The following is a 24117-nucleotide window of genomic DNA, read 5'->3' as shown; positions in this document are numbered from 1 at the left end:
TAGTTTGGCTACAGGTAGATACATACATACATATATGCACATACTGAGTACATAATGACCTCAATTTTAACATAGGTGTCATGCATACGTACACACATATGTAATACAAGTGTTGGTATGTCGATTTAGATTTATTATTATATTACAAATTATATATAATTGTTAGTAATTAAGTAGATTCCACATACATATATGTATACATTTCCTTAAAATGTTCCAAGTAACATTAGTATGCAATACTTATGCAGGTGTCTATTGACAGGATACGCGACTGTACTGGACCCGAAGATGACTTAAATAAAAATGTATACAAATAAATACGAGTATGGTATGTATCTTTAACTATGTACTCACTCATCAACCTGTGGAGTGCAGGCATTCAACGCAGAGGCACGACACACTCAAACTGGACACACTCAAAAAGGGGGTAGGTTGATCAGGTGAACATGCTTTACTTCCGCTTGATACATGTAAAGTAAGGAGACGGGAAAGTTACATATATACATATAAACTTGCAAATATGACTATCACTGTGCTTACCTGTTGTTTGAGCATCGCCCAATTCATAAGCCACATATACGCAGTACATACATATGTGCATTTAACTACATACAGAAAGAAAGGGAACCGCCCCGCCTCTTCCCTATATGTCGTTCTAAATTGCGTGAAAATATATTATTTCAATTATATGTATGTACATATGTATATATTTCTTTGGTATATAACCACGCGCGCTTTAGTAGAAAAAAGTACATTCCGTACATTATACTTTGTATATGTATGCATACAAAGCAAAAACGGGAGTCTCACTCTTTCCATCGCTCTCTCCCGACGGTGATCATATTGCAGATCGAGCTTGGGAGCATACGCCCCCCTCTCAGGTGGTTTGAGTGGAAATGAAATCGACCAACCGTAAAGCCGTCTCAGATCAAGTTTGAGCGCGACTCAAAAGATACATAGGCCGACAGAAACACACACAGAAAATATCCCCAGTGAATTTGAGTGGTTTAAACCAGGCTTCCGCCGTCCATTGTCATTCAACAATTTAGTTTCGCTCGAGTCGGTCGCTTCGTACGGTCCATGATCCATCCACCTGGAGCGCGGTTTGTATCGTGGACATATGGCCCAACAAGTGGTACGCGCTGCCGCATTGTATAAAAATCGACTTGCTTGAATGTATATGTATTTCGGATGTGTACTTATTGAAACGCAATAATCTATATTTATTAAATGCCTAAAGGCTCCAATGTTTATAAAAAGTGTGGATTTCGTGGTAAAATTCAAATGAATATAAAGTTAATACAATTACAAAAAGTTCGACTGAGCCTGGAAATGAAAACATATGTGTAGATAGTTTCGGTGAGTACACTTACGCTGTCGATAGCAATTTTTAAAAGCCTCGGGATTGGAAGCGGTAATTAAATTTTAGCTAAATTAAATAAATTATCAATATTAGTACTACCCTCTGCAAGCGTACAAAAATCCAACCAATCCTAACCGTAATCTACAAAAGTATTGTAAATTTGAATCTATGTACGATCGTGTTTGGTTTGTATGGCAAACTCTGGGCAACATTTACCCACGCTCCTGACCTTGAGCTGCTTTTTTCCGTTTTCATAGACTCCCGAGCTGAGTCGTTTGAGTCGTCATCGCCAGCCATTATTCGAAGTGAGTGTGTGAAAATGCGTTTATATTTTCCCACTTTTATTTTCTGAATTGAATGTATTACGACAAAAAATAGAAGTAAGTTGGTCTTGAAAAGAACGCCGAAGAAACAGAAACTTCGCATACGCCCCTGCCCTCGCCTATGCTTTGACCGACCGTGACTTCATTTTTGGTGGGCCACAGTTTTGCATTTCTATGTACATGACCTCATATCAAGGAGCTTTTTCGTCTAAAAAAAAGTAAAGTTTCATTTGTTTCTCTTTGTTGTATTTAATCGTTAATTATAAAATACAGGGGTGCGGTACGAAAAAGTAAATACACCGTTTCATTTTCCCGCGCTCCGTTACAGCCAAATGATAGCCGAATATTAACAATACATACATATGTATCTACCACCATGAGTGATAAGCAGCATTCTGGAAGGAAAAAATAATTTCCTTTATCCGTAATATTTATTTAATTCTGACTGTATTCTATATTAATGCAATATATATTGCAAATTGATCAAAATAGATTAATCCGTTGCCATCACATGTTTTCTACTAACTAATATGTTCAGGCAGTAACCGTGAAAATTCTTGACATCAGGGAAGTAAGACTCTTAAAGGAAAACAGATGGTTCACTCTAGCTAAGCAAATACAACTCGAGTTTCATGATCATGAATACGCATACTCTCGCGCACACATGCACTTGGCTTCTCTACTGCTCAATTGCAATGACCCTTAAGGGAGTTATAGTCTCAAAAAGGTCAATTAACAACAGGTGAATGAGTGCTAGCAAACACGCGCGCGCGGTTTGTCCTTCCAGTGGTAGGTCGTCGAGGGATGTTGCCGGCACGACAACATATCACAAGGAAATGAGCGGGAAATGCTTTGTGGCTTCTGACTTGTAAGATTCCATGTCACATAATCAACTGCGGAAAGTTTTCTAAAATATTAAAGAAATTTTCATAATGTTTAGACGTTACACCTTTATTAGGCGGACAGTTTGAAACATCTCAATACGCTAAGTAAAATGGAAATTTGTAGAATTATGTTTATTTTAAACCTTAGTAAATAATCCGCAGGAAGAATTGAATTCAAAGCCATTGTATACAAATACAAGCCGATGAATTCTGACGTGATCTACATGACCTATATTTTAGACCAGGAGACCACAGGCTCAGACTAGCTGCTCTGGTTAGCTTTAGGCTACTGCTTAACTTATCGAATCGTTATGTGGATGACTTTTTATGCTTTTTCTTGCATATTCCTTCGCTGTTCGCCAGAATGAACTGAGGAAAGTGAGGATATCGTTGGTCTCAAAATTGGGCGACGAATATGTGGATATTGTTTATTCCTCAGATCAATCTTAATAATGATTATTTTAATTTGTGATCAGCTGCTGCACATTACAACATACTCGTGCAGGATTTATTTAGATTTTGTACTGCAAGGCTTTACTATCGGTAATTCTCTTAAATTTTAAATTTATACGAAGTATTTAATAGTTGATCAGTCTAAATAACTTAAAGCAGGTTTATTATTGGCAATGAACCACCGTAGCTTCTAAAGTACGAGGATAAGAACAAGTAGCTTTCGCCAACGCTTCGAGCATAAGACTAAGGTTGGTTCGGTTCCGTCTTTGTTCTTGCAGTGGCAGTAAGTTCAACGTTCTATGGCTCTTATCTATAATTATGAAGAGGTAGTCAGGTAGCAACTGCCCCTCGCTGATGCTGATGCTGGTGTATCATATACTAAGTAGCTTAGCTCCCTGATTTCGAGAATACCGGATTTCTGGCAGCTACAGAAAAGTTTCTATCCCGGTTGAATTATTTGCTTGCCTTTTTTCAGATTCTGATGATCATAATGGAAATGCAGACATCGCCACATCTTAGCCATGGGCTTGCGACGCTCTCGCAGCATCAGCTGCAGCACCACATCATCCACCAGCCCTTGCCTGTTCACAGTAACCATGGCCAAGATCAAGCGCTGACTACGAACACGAGTCAGCATGAGCACGATAATCAACAGCATCTGCAACACCATCACCTCTCACAGCAACAACAGCATCTGGTTGTCTCACCGACCATACACACACTACAGAGCGCTCCGACAGGTGACAACCTGAGCATCACCATCGGCACCCATCATCATCAGAATGATCATCCCCATCATAACAACGGAATCGTTTATACCTCAGCACAAATTGACGAAAAGTCAAAATGTAAGTTACATTGTACATATATGTATCCATTTGGAATTCATTTGATTTGATATATATTCTACATAAACATAAATATCCGCAGTACTTATATTTCAAGTAATTGCTCATGTAGTATGTAAATTGCATATTAAATTTGTATGATATTACAATTTTCAGTCGAGAAGGGTTGATCAGCAGAAAGAGAACTTGTTAAATCTAAACTGCAGACTAAACTGGGGACGGGCCTGAACATCGCTTGACTGAAGAACAATAGCCAAAGTTGCTGCCACTGCTGGCCGAAAGGATGGGGTGGGGACGGTGGGGTATTGCGACTTGGGATTTTTTATTTCCTATCCTAAGATTTAGTCAGATGCGACCTGTTGTCGCCGAATTCGATTCTTCGTCTTGTTCGATGTGTACGAATGCCATAACCAACAGAAATTAAATGAAAGAGTTTCCTCGTTTGAGTCACGGATTTCTCGGATAAAAAGAAAAAGCGCTTAACCCATTCGAATGGCCCACGACATCATTTAGTGTCGGTCTCTTCCTCAACTTCTAAATATTTTTAAGATCGCTATTCTCTTGTTGATTTTGGCCCTTTTATGTTAGAAGTATATGTAAATATGACTTTTACACTAATTAACTCTGGCACTCTTAGAGTAGATGTAGCCTAATGTAGCATAATCAACAGATGTCCGTCTATAATCTGTTCATCTATCTGTATGAACACTTAAATCTTGCACACTTCACCCAATATGGAGTTCTTACTTATTATTTTGTTTTGTCCATACATTGCAGTGCATAAGTTCGATGAATATTCAAATCGTATACTTGGAAGCATAGCGGATGCCCCAACGCCGCCCTCCACAAACAATTTTATTTCACAGTCACAAGGCGTTGAATGGATAACAGCAATGAACGAAGTCCAAAACGGGGCAGGTACCACAAACATACACTCAAATACAGACATTGAAAAGGCTATTTATTCCCAATTGAAATTTCAGAAGATTCACACAGCTCGCAAGGCAGTATATCTGGTGATGGTAAGTTGATGCATAATTTTCCTATTCAATGACAATTTTTTCACTCCACTCTCGTGTGACATTGTGCAGAAACTATGACTGTAGCTGTCTCCCACGTATCTACATATACATATATACATATATGTACCTCTGATATCGACACTGACTTTGGCTTCAACTCCATTCATTCCTCACCCTACTGACTGACTGACTGACCGATCAATTTTCTGTGGCTTTGTATGAAATGTCTCAAATAACTTCGTGTCTAATTGAAAAAATGCATCCTGACCGCAAGGTGTTTTCCTGGCTCTGATGGTATTTTTCTTTTGTTGTTTTTTTTTATTTGTATTGGTGTTGATGGTCACTGGAGAGGAGAAGTCCACTGGCTCTGGCTGTGGCTCTGTCTCTGCATGCTATTCACATGGTGATCAAGCAACCTAAAGCTCTGAATCAGACTCAGATTAAGAGACAATCAGAGATATGATAGTATAGATTACATTACAACATTCACGGTAACGGAATAGACCTAATAAGGTGGCTGTACAGCGCAAGTGCAAGTCTATAACCACATAAATACGAGCTTACGATTCAGTACTATATAAATCAGGTGAACACCAAAGCCACTAAATCTAAAATCAGTTTCCGGCTTCCTGTGTCTTCTTACATCCTTTTTTGTTGCCACTAAATGAAAACTTGAGAATAAAAGGGAGTAGTCAGATATACTTTGTATATAAATAAGTGATTGCTATTTTATAATTTTATATATATAAAACTTAACTTAAAATTTTTCCTATATGCAAAATATATATGCACTTACATTTATTGATACCCTTGTATTTTGTCCAGCCCTTTGAAAAACACAGAAGGAATAATCAAATATGCGAACTCATAATGTATTTATAATAAAGTTCATAAAGTACAAGTTTGAATTGCATTCTGATCAAGCTGAGAAGCTGAGTCGAGATTCCCCTTTTTCGTTTACTCTCTGCCTGTTTCTATTCATTCTATGCTTGTCTTTCGGATTTGAATCCGTCTTCTGGATATTATTATGGCATCATATCTTATATTAGTATAGTTTCAAGAAACCTATATGATACATAAGTAACTACATATGTATATTTGACGTTTTGGGAATAAGATACCGCGTGATGGGTGCCGTTATTGCTCAAACTTATTTCTACTATGGCATATCCTTTAGATTAAGGCCCCTGTGACTACTTTACGATTCCAAGCTTTAAAAAATGGCTCGGCGGTTTTTTAATGGATAAAAAATTAATCACTGAAAAATTACAATAAGAGAAAAGTTATTATTTGAAAGGGAAAAAAGTCATAAAATTGCTTGACCAAATGAATTGAGCTAAAAATAGAATACCTTGACAAACAAAAAATATAAAAAAGTGGTATCATAGCTGACACATGTACTTAGTGATACACCCTCGTGTGTTAGACATCACAATGGGTGTCTGCATGTAGCCCAGCTGTTCCTTTCTAGAAAAAGAACTGCTGCTACAAATTTGCCTCGATGAATTCCCAATTGTATATTAAACCGCGCTTACTGTGTTACTGAAGCTTCCACATACTTTTGTGCAACCACCCTCCGCCTCCGTTGAGCCCACGTTAATTTTAATTTGACAAATCGCTTTTAACTTATGCTTTGACTTTTCGAGTACCATTCATTGGGGGATTGCTTTAATTATTATTGTGCCTCGCTCTTCTTCCTTCTTCTACCAACTGTTTCAAACTGTAATAAAAACCCCATCCACAAACATAATTTGCATAATTTTTCAACGACGATATCCTATTAAATATTGCGCATTGTCCGGGAGTCTGACTGACTGGTTAGTATGGTACACTAAATTAAAACCAATTTAAAGAAATTTAAAGAAACTATTTTCATTGGAAATTATTTGAATATTAATATACATATGTATTTGTCTTGTTTTATTAATCAAGAATTTTCTTATTACATTGGATTAATTGTTGTTGCCGATTTGAAAAATATGACACCCAAGTGAAATTAGAGCCAAATGCGATTATTTATTCGACTTGAGTACAAATTAATTCAATCCCGGTTCTTGATGCTGGATTCCTGGATTGGTACCTCTGAACGAAAAAAATATTGTATTTGTTTATTTTCTCTACGCGTCGGGACGTGACCTTCCGAGTCACTAAAAAAAAGATCATACAACCAATGCCTTATTTTATTAAAATGGGAAGGAAAGCCTTGTTCCTGTGAATTTCAAGAATTTCAGTGTATTTTTAAACGTACATACATATATATGTATATACTCGTATTATTACACAATTTGGATAAGTCAAAAACCAAATGAACTACAGCTTCTTGAGTCTGATTAGATTATGTTAATCGATCAATGAGTTATATTCATATGTGCCTGAAACAAGTCTTTGTTTATCATAAATATTATTTAATCGATTGGCGTTGGCGGGAGAAGGAGCAAAGCCATTTGGCACACAGAAAAAGCCGCAAAAATATTCTAGCAAAAATAGCCGCAGAATCTAAGCGAAATGCCTCATATCAAAGATTTATACTCCCCAGTGTGTTTTTATACACCGAAAATGTTAATGCAAGAGTATGCTATACAATCATAATCAAATTTTTGTTTTTGTATCTTGGGAATTACTGGTAAAAATCCAAGCCTCTAATGATATGTAGTTGTTACTTTTAGGTCACAAAAGGAGGATGGGATGAGCATCTACTCGTATAATATCCCACTTCTAACCACTGCGCAAGTTCCTGTATTTACTTCTGCCGTGATTTTTTTGAATTTTACATATTTAGATACATATGTACGTATGTATATTATACAGTGAGAAAAGTTCACTTTTTGTTAATATTTTTGTCGCTAACATAATTATTTTGTCTTTGAACATTCATACACCCAAATGCCAATCGTCATTAAATACGAAATGGGGAAATACCGAAACACCGAAGTGTTAGTGTGAAGCAACGGCAATAGAACATACAAGTGTGTGAGAGAGATGGCCAAAGACTGCAAGGCAGTGCTTAAGTGGTAGGCATAACGGTTTGCTGTGATTGGTGCAACCACATTACGACGCCTGTTGATCTTGGTGACGATTGGTGGAATACAAAACCTCCCACCCGCTCCCGAAGTCCAAGTCTTTCTCTACAGCTCCATGCTTGCTCCAGCTAAAGCAAAGGCAGCGGCAAGTCATGGGCGTACCCTAAATACACCACAGAAGGAGAACCTTGGTAGAACAAATTTAAAGCCGTTCAGAAAAAACAAAGTTTCTAGCTTGGCATGTAGAAACTAAATCTGAATACCAATCTCTAAAAGCACTTATAGGGTTAACTATACTTATTATATAGGTACATATCTACATACGACAACCGTCAGAGGCAACAACCAACAAGAAGCACTTTCACTAAAAATAAACGCCTTCACTTCGAAATTGTTCCCTGCCCTGCTCTTATCAATGGCATAAGCATTGGATTGGCCACAAGGATTGCCCACCCAGTGTCGTCGTCTGGTGCGATGCTCTGCTCTGCCTTTTTCTGGGTCTCGGGTTTTCGTTCATCTTCATTGGTTGGCTGGCTGCAGAGGGGAGCTAACGGCAGTCCAGTGGTGAGCGCTAAACGTTAAGGGTGGGCGGTGCGGTGCGGTGGTGTAAGCGTAACAAGGACCAAGGATATCCAAGGACACTCTCACACGCCCGCGCCCTTCCTCACGGTGTAGATATAGAGATAAGTAAAAAATACTTCGAGGTAGATAAGAATAAGGAAACCGTGCGCAGGATCTCTGCGGCTGACAGCAAACAGCGCGGAAAAAATGGTTAACAATATTTTACGGCACACAAAACGAAACAGAAATTTTGTAATAAAAAAACAACGGTGATAACGGTTAAAAAAAAAAAACTAAAACAGTGTTGAAGAAGCAGCAGCAACGCGAGTGCTCGATCCGGTCTACTTTTTGAAAGAAGTAGACAAACGAAACACAAACTTCAGCTCCAGCAGCCGAAATCCAGTGGCGGTTCTAATGCTTCCTTCCACGGAACGTCAATCAGAGTTTCGTTGACGCAATCGGAATACGGCATCAATTCCGGATTCAGTTTACGGTTACGGTCACGCTTCCAGTTTTTAAATGAATTCAGATATCGTGCGACAGTGCTGGTTGTAGAGTTCAAAAAGCTAAAACATAGAGTTAAAAAAAATGGCACGCAAGGTCTAAACCCTGTGCTCCTCCTAGTTTTGATTTTTATTCGGAACTGTACACCACCTTTTGGAGATAACGCTACCGAATACGGCGATATTAGCGACAAATTGGAGTATGGATCTCTCGACCGCCTACCGCTACAATCAGAATATGATGGAATATTATACATGTAATAACCCTTTACATTATAAAACGAAACGTTCCGGTCCCTAGCAAGCAAACGTCTCAAGATGTATTTCTTATTTTAACAATTTGAAAACAAGTTTCAACTGTAACGTGAGATTTTATTTGCATATATTTTTGTGTTCATTTATTCTCATTCATTCTTGAAATTTGTATGCATTTGAGGGAATTTATAGATCACAAGGAATTTATATTTGCGTTTCTAATCAAGAAAAATATTGAAAATAGTGTATAGAAATATGCTCTTGTCAATCACATATACATACATATATGTATGTACATACATTTGTGTTCGTAAAAACTGAATTCTTTTGTGAATGTAGTAGGGTAAGCATGTTGCAGGCTTTCCTTATCGCAAAGACATTGTTTATTAAAACAAATATTTATCATATTACGCTTCATATTAAGGGAGAAGCCAAATCAAATCAAATAATGATCGCTGGCACATATTTACACTCGTATGTACATATATAATATTTTGTTATTTGTTAGGTATCTACGAGTGAAATGAAACAAAGGAATTTTATGAATCTCTGTCACTAAGAGTCTATAGATACTTCATTATATGAGAATTGTATTTTCCATTAAGTATTATGTGATTCAAACAATAGTCTTTTGTTCCGATATTCTATTCTTTCGACATCCTGCTGGGCGCATCTAGATGCAACAGCAGCTCTGGTCCGAATTGAGTCCTTAAATTGTGTCGTATCGTCAGTTTGGTCTCATTCAGGTACATATATCGTGCTTAAACATGTATCAGAAGGCAGTTGGATAATGTCAGCTGCACATTCGAATTGCGAAGATTTTTTCAGCCATCCCATGATTTGAATAACGATCTGATTTAAGAATGAAGATGAAAAATATTCAGTTGTATCTAACCCTATATAGGATAAGCGTTTAAGAAAGCTACTCTTCAATCATAGAGTCAAATTGACTTTTTGGTCTTTTTTAAATTTTAAAAATTCACAAGCTGCGGTCGAACAAAAACAAAAAGTTATCAAAACAAAACCGGGATATTGTTGAATTAATCTAAAAATGGAGTATACTACGCAGATACATACATATGTATATTCTGGTTAGCAATAGTAACATTTTGAGCGAAGTATCGGATAGCAGCCAGTCATATTTAATAGTTAGTTGTGGCATGACAAACTAATTATATTCAAAATGATTTTAATCGGAATTTGGCTCCTGCTTCTTCTGGGTTTTTTTTATTTTATAAAGACAAGTGGAAAACCAGGGAGTCTGTACAGACTGTTGCAAATTCCAACGTATAATATAATTGCGAAAGCCGCAGAGAAGTGTCAGACTGTAAATGGGGTGGAAACAAGTGCTCTCTTCTGTTTTGGTGGCATGTTTATCATTAGGACTCTTGCCTTAAATCAGCAGATGACATCGGTCTCTTTGTGTACGTTATTTCGCAATTAAAAATGTGTCTTGAGCGGTGCTATTTTGACAATTCGTATGCCAAAAACATATACAGGGTAGCGTGGACCTTATAGTTTAGGCTGAAAACTCATTTTATATATTTTATAAGAACATATAATCATTAGTTATACAATTTTTGATTATACCCGATACTCAAAATGAGTATAGGGGTATATTAGATTTGTGGTGAAAATGGATGCGTTTAATGTTCAGAAGGAAGTACATACTGGAGGAGAGCTATACTGACTAAATATCGGGTATAAATGTAAAGTTGCGGTCACCGTAAAAACTCAAAACGTTACCCATCGTTTTTAATAATTCCCAGTCAGCTTTATGTAACTTTAAGCGTTTTAGAAGACAGATGCAAGTGGACCACATCGGGAATTTCGTTCCAAATTTTCTGCGATTGGCGGTTAAATTGTTTCAAACCACATATGCAGAAGTTCAATGGATTCAGATACGGAAAGGATGGAGACCGGCTCACCAAGATGAAAAGACATTATTTTAAAAAGCATGACAAAAATTGATATTTCATAATGTGGATATGATTCCCAAAACCACAACAGATATCTCTCAATTGCTTTCTTATAAGCTAAAACGTTTACCAAAGTGCTTTTTGTGTATAGCTTTTAATTTTTTGATCATGTTCCGATTTCATTCAGGAATTGCTGGTTTTTTTGTTTACCCTCAATGAGGCCGGCAATGCGCTTTTTTTGTAAGATTTTATCCTAAGCTAATTTTTAATTACGTTTTTAAAGGTTGTACTGCTCACATTTAGCTTTTTTTGCCATTTTTACTCCAAAACCTGCACAGTTTACTCTTATTTTCTCCCTGACATCTTTACCAATCTGGAATTTATAACTGTGCATTTTTTCCCTACTATGTGGGACATTGAAGCACTTCCAATTCTCTTGAACAAAGATAGAGTGCAATGCACAATCCTAGATTTTTGAGTGCATTTTTGGAAATCCAAATTCCGAACAAAGCTACAGTTGCTTTTTACGTTTATGCTTTCCATGGCTATACAGAACGAAATGTTGACTATGTCAACTTATTTCACAATGAACGTAAGAATAAGAATTCATAACGGCTGCAAGTCTTTACTTTACTTTAAAAAAGTGAGACAGCTATAAGGGCCCACCATGCACATATGTAGATATATGTATACTCTCACGTGCAAAAATCGTATGTGTTTGCATTCTTAAGTTTAGGTGTTTAACAAATCTAACATTCAAATAAGTGTAAAAGTACAAAACTGTGTGGAATGATCCTTTAAAAAGCGTGGTTTATTAATTTCAAATGCCATACATACATGGAGATACATACATACATATGTATATACACATGTATAAGTTACAAAGTTACAATTTCATGTGTAGCTCTGTACGCTACACCAAATTGGTATAAAAATCTCGTCATTGACATTTCAACGATCGATCTGCAAAGTTAAAGTAAATATTTGCCCTCGAAGTTATCACATTCTTCCTTTCTTGTCTGATTAATTTTCTGCCTATAATAATTATCTGATCCCTTCCTCTTAAAAAGGAAGATATAACGTATCTCCACGACATCCAAAAAATTCGTGCAGATTATGTTAGTTCTGGGGTTTCTACAGAAAAACTTCTAATAAATTAAAATTAAATTCTTTTTCGTTAATTTTTCACAGGTCATGGAGGAGTAAATCAGCTGGGAGGTGTTTTTGTTAACGGACGCCCATTGCCTGATGTGGTTCGCCAGCGCATCGTGGAGCTGGCGCACAATGGTGTTCGTCCATGTGACATATCCCGCCAGTTACGTGTGAGCCATGGCTGTGTATCTAAAATACTATCAAGGTAATTATGCATGAAGAAAAGTTGATAACATTTAGAAAATACTATCTTCAGAATACTATGGTTTGCATATAGAGCTAGGCCAATATTTAGTTATCTATTTAGTATCTGATTCTATAGGCTTGTGAAAAATGTCCTTTAAAGCATTTTTCAAACCCAAAAATGTATGTACAAGCTTGATCTTAGATATAATATAGTATAAATAAATCCCATGCACTTGAGTGTTTCATTGAATTCTTAATAAAAGTAAGATATTCGTAGAGGGAGAAAAGGAATATAATGAAAACGAGCTACTAGCGGCTGCGGCTATACATTTATATCCGATACTTAGCTAGTGTATTTATATGGGTGCTTATTTTTACATCTGTCTCTTTTTCTCCATTCTCACAACAACACAATCCGTTTTATCTCGCTCCCCTCCACTGCGATTTCATTTGTACCTTCTGTATTTAAAAATGATTCAATCTGGCTCGGCAATCTGGTAACAATTGACCTTCTCTATGATCTTTAAAATTGTGGATGCCACAGATCGTCAAACAAGACGGACAGAGAGGTCAAGAGACATGGCTATATCGCACGGCTATTGATTTTGATCAAGAATATATATACTTTATGGGGTTGGAAAGGCTTCCTTCTGGATGTTACACACATTCACATTCACCACAAGTCTAGTGTACCCCTATACTCTTTGAGTATCGCGTATAATTAATCTTACCGCAGATACGAGTACGTGTACATATTTATGTACATATGTATATGTAAAAATGTATTAAGGATGCTTGGGCCAAGCTGCAGCAACATACACGTATGCACCACGAATAGGATAATAAATCTTTTGCGGTGATAGGATTTAACCAACTCAATGTTACCGAGAGACTGCTACACGGAATCGAAACTCGGCCTAAAGGATTGCTGGCATTTTAATTGTTTTTAATTGAATACTTAAAAATATAGGGTACTCCTAACGCTAGATGGTCAAGCTTCGTCGAATCGACTACTTTTCACTGTAAGGTGTATTTTTTATTTTCATATTCACTTGATTGTAGTAAAGCACTTGAACATACCAATATACCAATACAAATTTATATACCAGGTAATCGAAGAGTATTAGGGTACATTCGATTTTGAATGAACGTGGGGAGGCATAAAACCCAGATGTTAACGTTTCCGACTCCTTAAATAATATATATTATATCCGACATCAAAATCACAAAGTCAGTTGATATAGCCATAAAGTTAACCAAAATAAACTACTAAATTTGAATTAACGTGTGCTTTAACTTACAATGACTTTGTCATTTTATCAGATGCGATTAGCTGCATTCGAATAGTGCGAGATATGCAAGATATGGTCTTTTCAACTTCGAGGTATAATGTTATCTTAATGGATAAATTTACATTGTATTGTTAATATAGTATCCAAGATATAACTATCTTTTTGTATATCATAAGTTGTCTCCCAAAATTTCGATCCTTCTTGTTAATTTATACACATTTATACAAAAAACAAAATCTTTTTTATGCTATTTCCAGATATTACGAGACTGGTAGCTTTAAGGCGGGTGTTATAGGCGGATCGAAGCCAAAAGTAGCGACACCTCCTGTGGTGGATGCGATAGCCAACTATAAGCGGGAAAACCCCACAATGTTCGCTTGGGAGATACGAGATCGACTTTTGGCGGAGGGTATATGCTCCCAGGACAATGTTCCTAGTGTTTCTTCAATAAACCGGTAAGAACGAATGCATTTGAAAACCATGAGTCAGGGCTTTGGGCATGAAAAATTCATGCAAAACATAACGGACATGCGCACGTCCGCAATGCGTTAAGTTAGTGTTGCCATGTTTGTTTGCTGTCATGCAGCTAACTTCCGTATCCGCTTCCTCAAAACTGGATGTTACTCCAGCTTCATTTGATCCCAACCATCCAGCTAATAAAAATATCTAAGTAGTTTTTAGCGTTCATAATTGCGGCACAATGCTTGACACACGACCACCACAAAAGGCACTTTCCTTTCCACCATCCGGTGCGGCTTTATTGCCTACAGCATCATCGTAGTGACTTGGCCATGCCACGTGGCCTTTCGCTGTCCCACATTGCTGTTATTTACGCACTTCCTTTTTGACCATAATTCATTTTAGCGGCGACCAAGAATTTATCAAGAGTCAGCTACTTAAAGTGATTTGCAAAGCAACCGCAATAAAGTGGCTGAGCCCTACAATACTAAATTAAAACGAGATCAGCTTTAACGGTGGCATCCTTTTGTGGTTTGTGAAGCTAACACGCACGAGCCGCACTTGCAAGCAACGCGCGCCAGACCTTTCACCTACACCATTCTATTGAAATAGTCTAAAAAATTATAAATTCGAATTGGAATTTGCAACCGCACCCGACACGTGCAACCATTCAGAATCAATTCGATGCGTATTACGATTATGCATTGCTCTCTATCCAATCACTGACATGTGACCGATGATAGGGCACAAGTCGTGGTAGGTGGGGTAATTCAAGGGATAATCAACAACAACATTTCATAATGCGACAATGTGTGATGAGATAGCACTTGAGCGATGATTAGGGTGGTGATTCAATCGAATCAAAATTGTGCGTACGGCTGTGGCAGCACTCCCCTATTCGACTCACATTCCCGAGAGACAGACACTTAATAAAGTGACTTTCATAGCACTCAACCAATTTTAGTTTTCAGCCCTCTAAGTCAAGTCAAATCAAATGTTGGAGGATATATATGTATACAACAGTAAAAGCAACGAGTTGTACTTTACTCACATCCCAAACATATGTCTCAATTGTGTGCACTGCCCAAATACCCAATTGCTCATCCCGTCTCTGAGCCGGCGCTTGCAGGAAAGAATCGAAAATCTGAAACTGATGTCAGCTTCCATCATTTGGACTGAATGGGCTTCTCTTCTTCCAACCCTCAAAATTTCTTATGGCTACTGCGAAATCAACCTGTCAAATGTACTTAAACTTGTATACACTCTTACACACATTAAAAATATATGTAGGTCTCTTTGAATTACGGGACCACAACATGCAGCAGTTAGCATTAATTTAACTACTAATCCTAAACATGAAATAAGTGCTAGCGTCGCGGATCGAAGCATTGGTTACCATTGCAGTTCCATCGATTTCAATTTTATATGGCTAGTTAAAAATATTTCTAAAAATATATTTTATTTGATTTAATGCTCATAAAAAGAGTGTCAGAAAAATTGGTGTATATCTGTATTTCCTATAGCAGCTATTTACTCTTATATACTTTTTATATATTTTATACATATGTATATAAAGTTTATTCAATTACACTGTTATTCATGGGATGGAAAATTTTCAAAAGAAACAAAGCTTTAACGTTTTTAAAACTGTACTATTTTGGGCTATAAAAGTATATTGATTAGCCATAACATGCTGAATGGGCTTCTCTGCTTAAACTATTTGACTTTTTTCAGAATTGTAAGGAACAAGGCCGCCGAAAAAGCAAAGCATGTTCATCATCATCAGCAGCATCATATGCAGCAGAATCTCAGTGGCGGGCATAATGCCACAGAGAGCCTTGATAGTAGTACAGGTGCAAATAGCGATCCGCAGGCATCTGGCGTTGGGACCAGCAGCAGCAGCACTAATTCCGCAATCACCACAACATCAGCTGCGGCATCTGCAGTAATTGCCCACGCCCCAATACCGACGTCAGCTTCTGACACCGTCCAAGACCCAATAGGTCACTTAAATAATAACAGTAATGGCACCAGCAATGGGAATGTCAGCGCAGGGCCTGAGCACCGCACGACTGGATATAGCATAAATGGAATTCTCGGTATACAGCATGGACATCATTCTCAGAACAATAACAACAACAACAGCACTAACAACAATAATAATACAACAGATCCTGGTTTTAAACGCAAGAGAATCGAAACCCATGGTACGTATCGTTTTGAGTACATAAAGTCGTTATGGTAATAGGGATTTCATCTAATGATAAGATGTATTATTGCCAAAAATGTAGAGTCGAGATATCTATTACACGTAATATTATTTGTATACATACATATATTTCTTATTACAATCTGAGCATTCTTCTTCGCCTGTTCCTCCCGTATTTTGGCTACTATAAGTGCAGTGAATTGTTTTTAGTCTACCATCTTCGCATAAAATCTCAGAGATTATAAGAGCTAAGAAACGGCATTTTCTGGGCTGACTGCTTTTATAACACACCGAATTAAGTGTGTTCCGTTTATAAATAAATTGTTATGAACATACATATGTAAATATGTATTTAGAAAACAACAAAAAAAATTTGGTAATAATATCTCGACATAAATAACCATTAATAGATTTTAGATAATAATTTTTTATTTTGGTTGTGGCTACTAATATTAATTGATTAATATAGATTAGCTTGTACCCCTAAGGCTCTCATTCATGTTTAACATATGTATGTTGATAAAAGAACGTAACGTAACGTCCTTTTCATTTTTAAGTAATTAATTTGTAAATGCCAGGACAGATGTGTGTAAGAAGAGAAAAGATGTTACTGAGAGTGCATTAACGGGAAGTATTTTGTGGTCGTATCACGGCTATCTTCAAACCACATTTTGAGCTGTGTAATAAGATTATATCTCAATTACGTGGCGGTGGTAGGAAAAGCATAGCATAAAATGTTTCGGATTTGAAATAGGATAGGACAAAAACAGAAACAGAAATCAAATTGCACAATGCATTAAATAATAAGAATAACATGCTGTTAAGTAAAGTCCCAGCAAGGACTTGTCGCTTTCAATAAATACGTACTAATGGCTATGGCAATTGCACCCTAGATGTGCAGCAAAAACGATAACCATCGCCTTCTGAAAAAAAAAATCCGATTTGAGTGTGACTGTGGCCACTCCTTCCCCCCTTTGCATGCCTTTTTCGAAAAAGGTTCAGATTGGATTGCCTATTCGGATAGGGGTTATCAGATGAATTCCTCGTCAGCGGGTCACCTCTTTGTCACTATATGGGTAATAAAAAAGCAATAACGCAAATCTTATATCTACTCAATGCTTCAAATACTGTCCAGCTTCTCATAAATTGGTTGTCAATTCCCTTTGATATAATATCACCCTTGCTACTTTCCAATACAAATGTAGCGCTTATGTGCGGAAAATTTGGTGAGATAACTCCGAGTCACAACTGGTAAGTGACCTCCTGCTGGTGGAATGTATTTATTGGGGGTGGAAAGTGGTTGGGAGTAGAAATATGTAGGAACATACGAATTAAAGTATAAGTAGCATATGCAAGCGGAATTTTTGCTAGGGGTCATTTCAGTTTTCCAAATTTGAATCAAGACAAGCAAAAAGGCACTATTCAAACTAGATTTGTAGTATAATCTCGGTGGAAGTAAACTAGTTGATTTAGTTTCATCTACTCCCAGAATTTCATTTCCGAAATACAACTTGCCGCCGTAATCTGTTTTCCAACCTGTTCTAATTCTCTGATACCTAATTTTATAGGACTGTAAGAGCATAGTACAAAACTTTGATTTTACCATATTAACCTCAGTGTAATTTCGTATTACAAGGCAACATTGCAAAGCATTATACAAAGTATATCCTTGTAGTCCAATATTTTAAATGCGTTGAAAGTCGTAGCTAAAGATCTACTTTACTATCAGTGTATAGTATACTATTCCAATAGCTCTAACTGTAACGTCTTTGTTCTTACTCAATACTTAATTTTTCTACATTACATGTCATTATAATAATGGATACTATGTATAGTAGAGCGTTCAAGAATTGTGTAGCAGAGAAGGGTGTTGAAGTAAACACGCCTTCTACGGCAACGTGGCTCTTACTCCTAAATGCACTTAAGCGGCACGTGACACTCAACGTCTATGAACAAAAAAGCTTAACGAAATATTGATATCAACAGTCACACTAATTAAATTAACTGAACATTTTTCCACCAACTTTTAGATGAAAACCGGGACACAAACATTCATTCAGACGATGAAGCTAAGCGGCAGCGCTTGGGCTACAGTGGAGATCCAATTTACCCAAACGTAAGTGTTTTTTTTTACATTTTTATATCATTGTCGGGTTGACTTTATCCAGATCAGAAATAAGTGGTTTTATAGTTTTTTCCGCGGCGGCACTGTTTACAATATTATTGACTATTATTTTAGTCAAATATTTATGAGGCAAGTAAGAAAGCACTTTGGACGCTTCTCAAAAAAAATTTATCAGAGAAGACTTTTTCTGCTTTTGATCAAGAACGTGCACATACTTTAATAGCTGACCCAGCGAATAGAATTCAGGACTTCTGGTGATGTCTCAATTATAGGTAGCTGTACTTATCGTGATGAGTCAACATATGACTCATGTTTGAGTTTGAGCGTATGACAATGTGGAATTTCTTTGTCCATAGTACCAATAAACGAAGCAGATGTACATAAATGCTTGATGTTTATCTAATTTTTTTATTTGATGTCAGGAGAATAAGTTCGACATAAGCTGCGAGGACCATCGATGAGTTGTTTAATCATATGTCACATGGCTATATTATTTATAATGTTAACTGACATTTGTTGGTTGTCTAAATTTTATGTAATTGTCTTTTTTTAACTAAGTTTGAAGATGTCATGATATATGTATATGTGTTTCTTTTAGATATTCTGTTATTAGTTGTATGTTTTCTGTGGAGAGAAAGAAAGAGAGAATGAGGTTTGCGTAGCAACTAACAATTAATTTGTTTCTGTTCTCTGAGACTACAAGAGCTAAAGCAACGAAATTTTGTATTCAGACTCCTGTGATATCACACTGAACGAAAATAGTTGGCATCCACAATTTTGAAGATACGAAAAAACCAAAAACGCAGAATCATAGATAAGCTACCAAATTGCTGAATCTAGATAAGATCGGATAATTATTATGGTCTATTATCGTGCAGTGTTCAGCCTCTGGCAGAGGGAAGCCATACTGACTGAGTATCTAATATAGCTCACAACGTTCCCCTCGTTGTTCATTAATACGAGTAAAGTTTTAATCATTGATTAAGTACAAACATATAATGGTACTGATTTTACACGTCGTTCGTCTACTGGTTTCGCAACACAACTCTTTTCATTGGAGGCTGATCCCCGATCTGCTTCGTGCTCTCAATAATTCACCACTCGCCTTTAATTATACCCGATACTCTAAGTATGTATAGGATTATAAAAGGGGGCGTTTCCGACCCTATAAAATATATATATTCCTGATCAGCATCAATAGCCGAGTCGATTGAGCCCTGTCTGTCTATCCGTCCGTCCCTATGAGCGCCTAGTGTTCAAAGACTATAAGAGCGAGGGCAACGACATTCTGTATCCAGACTTCTGTGATATATCGCCCCGCCCCCTTACGCCCCTACAAAGGTCCAAAATCTGTGGCATCCACAATTTCAAAGATACGAGGAAACCAAAAATCGCAGAATCTTAGAGAATGACAATGAATGATGAAAATAATTTCATTTTCTTTCGCTCTGTCTCCCTCTAACTCACACGTTTCATGGTCGGCTTTGCCTATCGCAAAAAGTGATCGCCTAGATCTCAGAGACTATAAGAGCTAGAGCAACCAAATTTGGCGTCAACACTTTTGTGATATCGAACCTGCACAAGTGTATTTCAAAATTTCGCCCCACCCCCTTCCGCCCCCACAAAGAACGAAAATCTGTGGCATCCACAATTTTGGAGATACAGGAAAATTAAAAATCAGGCAAAATGACCATATGTACCAGATTGCCGAATTTTGATCAGATCGGATTATTATTATAGCCCAAAGTAACAAATTAATTTTCGGTCGCTACGCAGCGCCCGACGACACGTTCAGACTGATTTTCTGTCTCTCTCGCACACACGTTTTGTCGCTCAATGTAGCCATACTATGCCTCGGGAATAAATATAGATTTTCGCAGCAGCAACTCACTACGTTCCCCCTAGTTTTTATGTCGACTGGTAATTATACATTTTCTTTTAAGATATGGTCAGGGAAATGGTGCATTAAGGATGAACACAAACTGCTTTCCGAGCTAGGAAATTTAACAACTGGCAGCGGTACCAATGCTCCCTCATACTATGAACCATCAAACGGGTTTTCAGCCAGCACGATATCAATGTCAGGAGCGGCACCAACTGGCAATGATACTTCTATGCTATATGACAGTATAGCCACAATGTCGCAGACTCAAGGCTCCCTGTACACACAAACAATCGGTCCATCTATCGGTAAGTAAATAAACAAAATTTTCGATATGTAATTATTAAGATGTTGTTAAGTAATTCCTTTTATTTTGAAGCTTTTTATTTAATCTTTAATTTACGTTTACATATACATTTTTTACTTATTCTTTATGAACTTGACCGATGTAGGCAGCAGTTCGCTTACTCCACTAGTCCCTATAAGTATGCATGACATGAAGCTTAGTACAAATACAGTACAGGAACAGTCAATCGCACCCTTCTACGCAGGTAAGGATAGATCAAGTTTGAATGTTTCTAACATGAAAATTCAGGTTTAATTAAGGAATCACTTTTTTGCGCGAATGAAGCCAAAAGTTTTACAACTTTGCTCTGCCAATATTTTGTAATTGAAAAGCTAATTCCGCTATCATAAACGGTTTTTTGTTTAGATACTGTATATGTATGCTCGCTTTAGGTCATAGTACAGTACTCTTAAAGACAAGTATTTTCAAACTGATTCAAAATTGTTACTATGTATATAGCCGCAATAGCCTTTGAAAACGGAAGCTATCCGTCAATAACAAGCTTGGACAATGGCTCAAACTCACCAGCGGGACAAGGTGCTATTGCAGTTTCGGGAAGCTCCGATTCGACCAGACTATGTCCAAGGACTGTGCGAAACGAGCAAAATCACACCGAAAGTAATATAAACAGTACATTACTTATAAAGGAGCCAGTGGTTCGAAGCGTCAGCAGGGACAGGGAGGAGAATCCCAACAGATCTGACAAGAGCATGGAATCTAACAAACCAAATTTGGAGCAGAATAACCATATACCCTTACCAAATCTGCACCATATAACAGAACAGCAACTTATAACAAGCAACGCCAGCCCCCTTGCCAATACCAATACACATACCTCATCTCTAATACTCCTTCAATCGAGCGGAGGCACCTCTTCGCTAAGTGTCAGCGCTGCTGACGATCGTTCAGAAGTTCATACAAATGTATGTAGTAATGTAGGCATGTATGCTACACCTACAGTACTGCCAAGTTTTAATCATTACTCTACAGGCAAGTTGCAAACAAAACGAAATGTCTATCTCTTTGCATACGCCTCACATCTGCACGGGAAGAGCCGGAAAAACTAGCTCTCTTTTCAGCACGTTTGTCTCTCGCACAATACTGGTGATGGTAACAATACAGTTAAATACTAGCCCTGTTAGCCTATATATAAGTAAATCTAAAAACCTATGCATTCATTGATAAAGTTTTCATTCTTTGCGTTGCATCTAAATTAAAATGATTGAATATTATCCTCTTGCCGGGAAACAAAAGTTGTTATGTTAAAAAAGGTTTAAAAAATGCAGGCATTTCGACTTTAGAGGGACTTGAAATCGGAACAATCTCTTTCCTAAGGGAACTTTGATGAATTGCTTTAATAAACTGTAGGCGTAAATATATTTGTTTTCCGTTCATCATACCCTTCGCCTACCTACAAACATTCATACATATATTCAAACATACATATGTACTTATTTTTTTAATGACTTTCTAAATTAAAATCAAAATATTTTCAAACTGTTATGGTATAATTTTTTTTACTTCCCAAATTTTTTTATTTTTGTTTAGTTTTTATATGTGTTGTTTTAGTTGATTCTGGTGATCCACTTTGAACATAATCCCGTATGGTTTTTTAAAATATTTGTATTTACAGGATGTAGCTCAGTTGTACCAGGTACAGAATATGCCTATAGTTCAGCTTACACACAATATGGAGGTGCTTATGGTTCCTATGGTTACGGTGCGAGCGGCGGCTTAGTGAGTAAGTAAATCATCACATTTTAATTACGAAATCTGTTCATATTATTTTTTGTCTTTTAATGTATTTCAGACTCATCATACTACTACGAAGGTGGGCAGCCACAGTCAGCATTGAGCCAGGACCTGCGTTCGCCATTAGCTGCAACGCGGGCCAATTCTTTAGCATCAGCTGCGTCGCCAACTGGTAGTGCATGCACAAAGTCTGAGACATCAGACATATTCCTTGTATAATCATCAATCTAATAAATACCTCTACTGAATTAATTATTATTGATTGAACACGACGATAGATCGAATTCTATTCTGCACGGTCTTCGCACATTCTAAATTTTTTGTTTATAATCGCTAGCCGTTTAATGATTGATAACAGAGGGTCTTGCAATATTTAGTACCGTTTGTATATAAATAAAAAAAAATCTCATTTGAATTGGTTTGAATGTCAAAGGCTACAATTATAGTAATGTGAACGGTTCCCATATACAAATTTGCATTTATTGTTTGATTCGACCTTTCACGTGCAAGGCTTGCAATCTAGGTATTTTTTAAAAGAACAAACAAGGACTGGTCTAAACGTAAGTTAGTAATTCACCTAATACATAAGAACCGAAGAAACCAAAATGTTCAATAAGGAACAACGCAACCAAAAATCATGCAAGTTTTTTAAAAACTTTCAAAACCTTAAGACATATTTATGTATAAATTGTACATAAGCGTGTATGAATGAAGGGGAATTGACGTTGATAATTAGTGTATTAATATAGCGTATAATATGCACCAAATCCAAATCAAGATGTATTACTACGAGCACATAAAATAAGTTTAAGAAGCGCATGCTTTGGATCCATACATTTGGTTCACTGGAAAGTTGTACGTGCATGATGGATTTTTGAATGAATGTATGTGTACGTAACGTACTATTTAATTTAATAAATTTACATACATGCACTATGAGCCCTAATTTATTTTTATGTATTTTATGTGTTGCTAATATAAAAAGCATCTGTACTGTTTTGAAATACTCGAATGGATATCGAAATCGAAGTTTTACTCGTACTCGTATTTATAATTAGTTCTAAATTTATATTAGGTAACTCCCATTACTTATAAGAAAGCACAAACCAAAATTAAAGATATTTACGAATAACTGTATGTGTGTGTTAATTGAAAATAAATATATGAAAAAAATTAAAAACGTTAATTACTAGTGTAATGGATATGGATGGCAACAGGCATGATATTTATGAGCTCTATGAGCAACAGCTGTTGTCCGACTGAAAACCTTTCGTACTATTTTACTAGAAAAGCTAGGTTTTAACGATTTGTTCGGCTACGAGTCTCACTGGAGGTAAACAGAAATGGAAAAAGAATAGCATAACATAAAAATGTTTGATTTGGTGAAAGAGTCTGGGCAAAAAACCGAGTTTCTCGAACTCTTTTATTCATTCAAATATTCATATAGTATATGAGATTTTCGTATTTAAACCCGATACTCAAAGAGTATAGGGAATACATATAATTTTTTTTTTTTTTTCTGTAGCACCCATTAGAAAGCGTTTCCAACCCCATAACCACATT

The 24117-nt window shown here is 36.8% G+C and overlaps 1 protein-coding gene across 7 annotated transcripts; it reads left to right on the top strand.

Moving 5' to 3' along the window:
• Window positions 1-1009: 1009 nt before the first annotated feature.
• Window positions 1010-23740, top strand: sv (paired box protein shaven). 7 transcript variants are annotated; one of them, XM_033381270.1, is made up of 13 exons: window positions 1010-1359; window positions 3499-3871; window positions 4649-4789; window positions 4855-4893; window positions 12343-12508; window positions 14039-14236; window positions 15975-16447; window positions 18480-18565; window positions 20518-20764; window positions 20909-21007; window positions 21262-21792; window positions 22436-22543; window positions 22613-23740. In XM_033381270.1, the coding sequence occupies exons 2-13, from the start codon at window positions 3505-3507 to the stop codon at window positions 22771-22773; spliced, it is 2616 nt and encodes an 871-aa protein (XP_033237161.1). In that variant the 5' UTR covers window positions 1010-1359; window positions 3499-3504; the 3' UTR covers window positions 22774-23740. The 7 variants fall into 7 exon arrangements, with proteins under 7 accessions (XP_033237161.1, XP_033237165.1, XP_033237164.1 ...); XM_033381274.1 differs by lacking the exons at window positions 20909-21007; window positions 21262-21792; XM_033381273.1 differs by lacking the exons at window positions 1010-1359; window positions 21262-21792 and having other exon boundaries at window positions 3505-3871.
• The last annotated feature ends 377 nt before the right edge of the window (window positions 23741-24117 follow it).

This window comes from Drosophila pseudoobscura, chromosome 5 (assembly GCF_009870125.1).
Source record: "Drosophila pseudoobscura strain MV-25-SWS-2005 chromosome 5, UCI_Dpse_MV25, whole genome shotgun sequence".
In the NCBI taxonomy this organism is placed as follows: Eukaryota; Metazoa; Arthropoda; class Insecta; order Diptera; family Drosophilidae; genus Drosophila; species Drosophila pseudoobscura.
The sequence above is the reverse complement of the archived record's forward strand: the minus strand, read 5'-3'. Positions and strand labels throughout refer to the sequence as shown.

What these genes read in the sequence shown, in the direction of transcription:
- sv (XM_033381270.1), top strand. Translation starts at nt 3,505, where the DNA reads ATGATCATAATGGAAATGCAGACATCGCCACATCTTAGCCATGGGCTT. An exon ending in GTATCTAAAATACTATCAAG is followed by an intron (nt 12,509 to 14,038) that starts GTAATTATGCAT and finishes TGCTATTTCCAG; the next exon opens with ATATTACGAGACTGGTAGCT. An exon ending in GAGATCCAATTTACCCAAAC is followed by an intron (nt 18,566 to 20,517) that starts GTAAGTGTTTTT and finishes TTTTCTTTTAAG; the next exon opens with ATATGGTCAGGGAAATGGTG.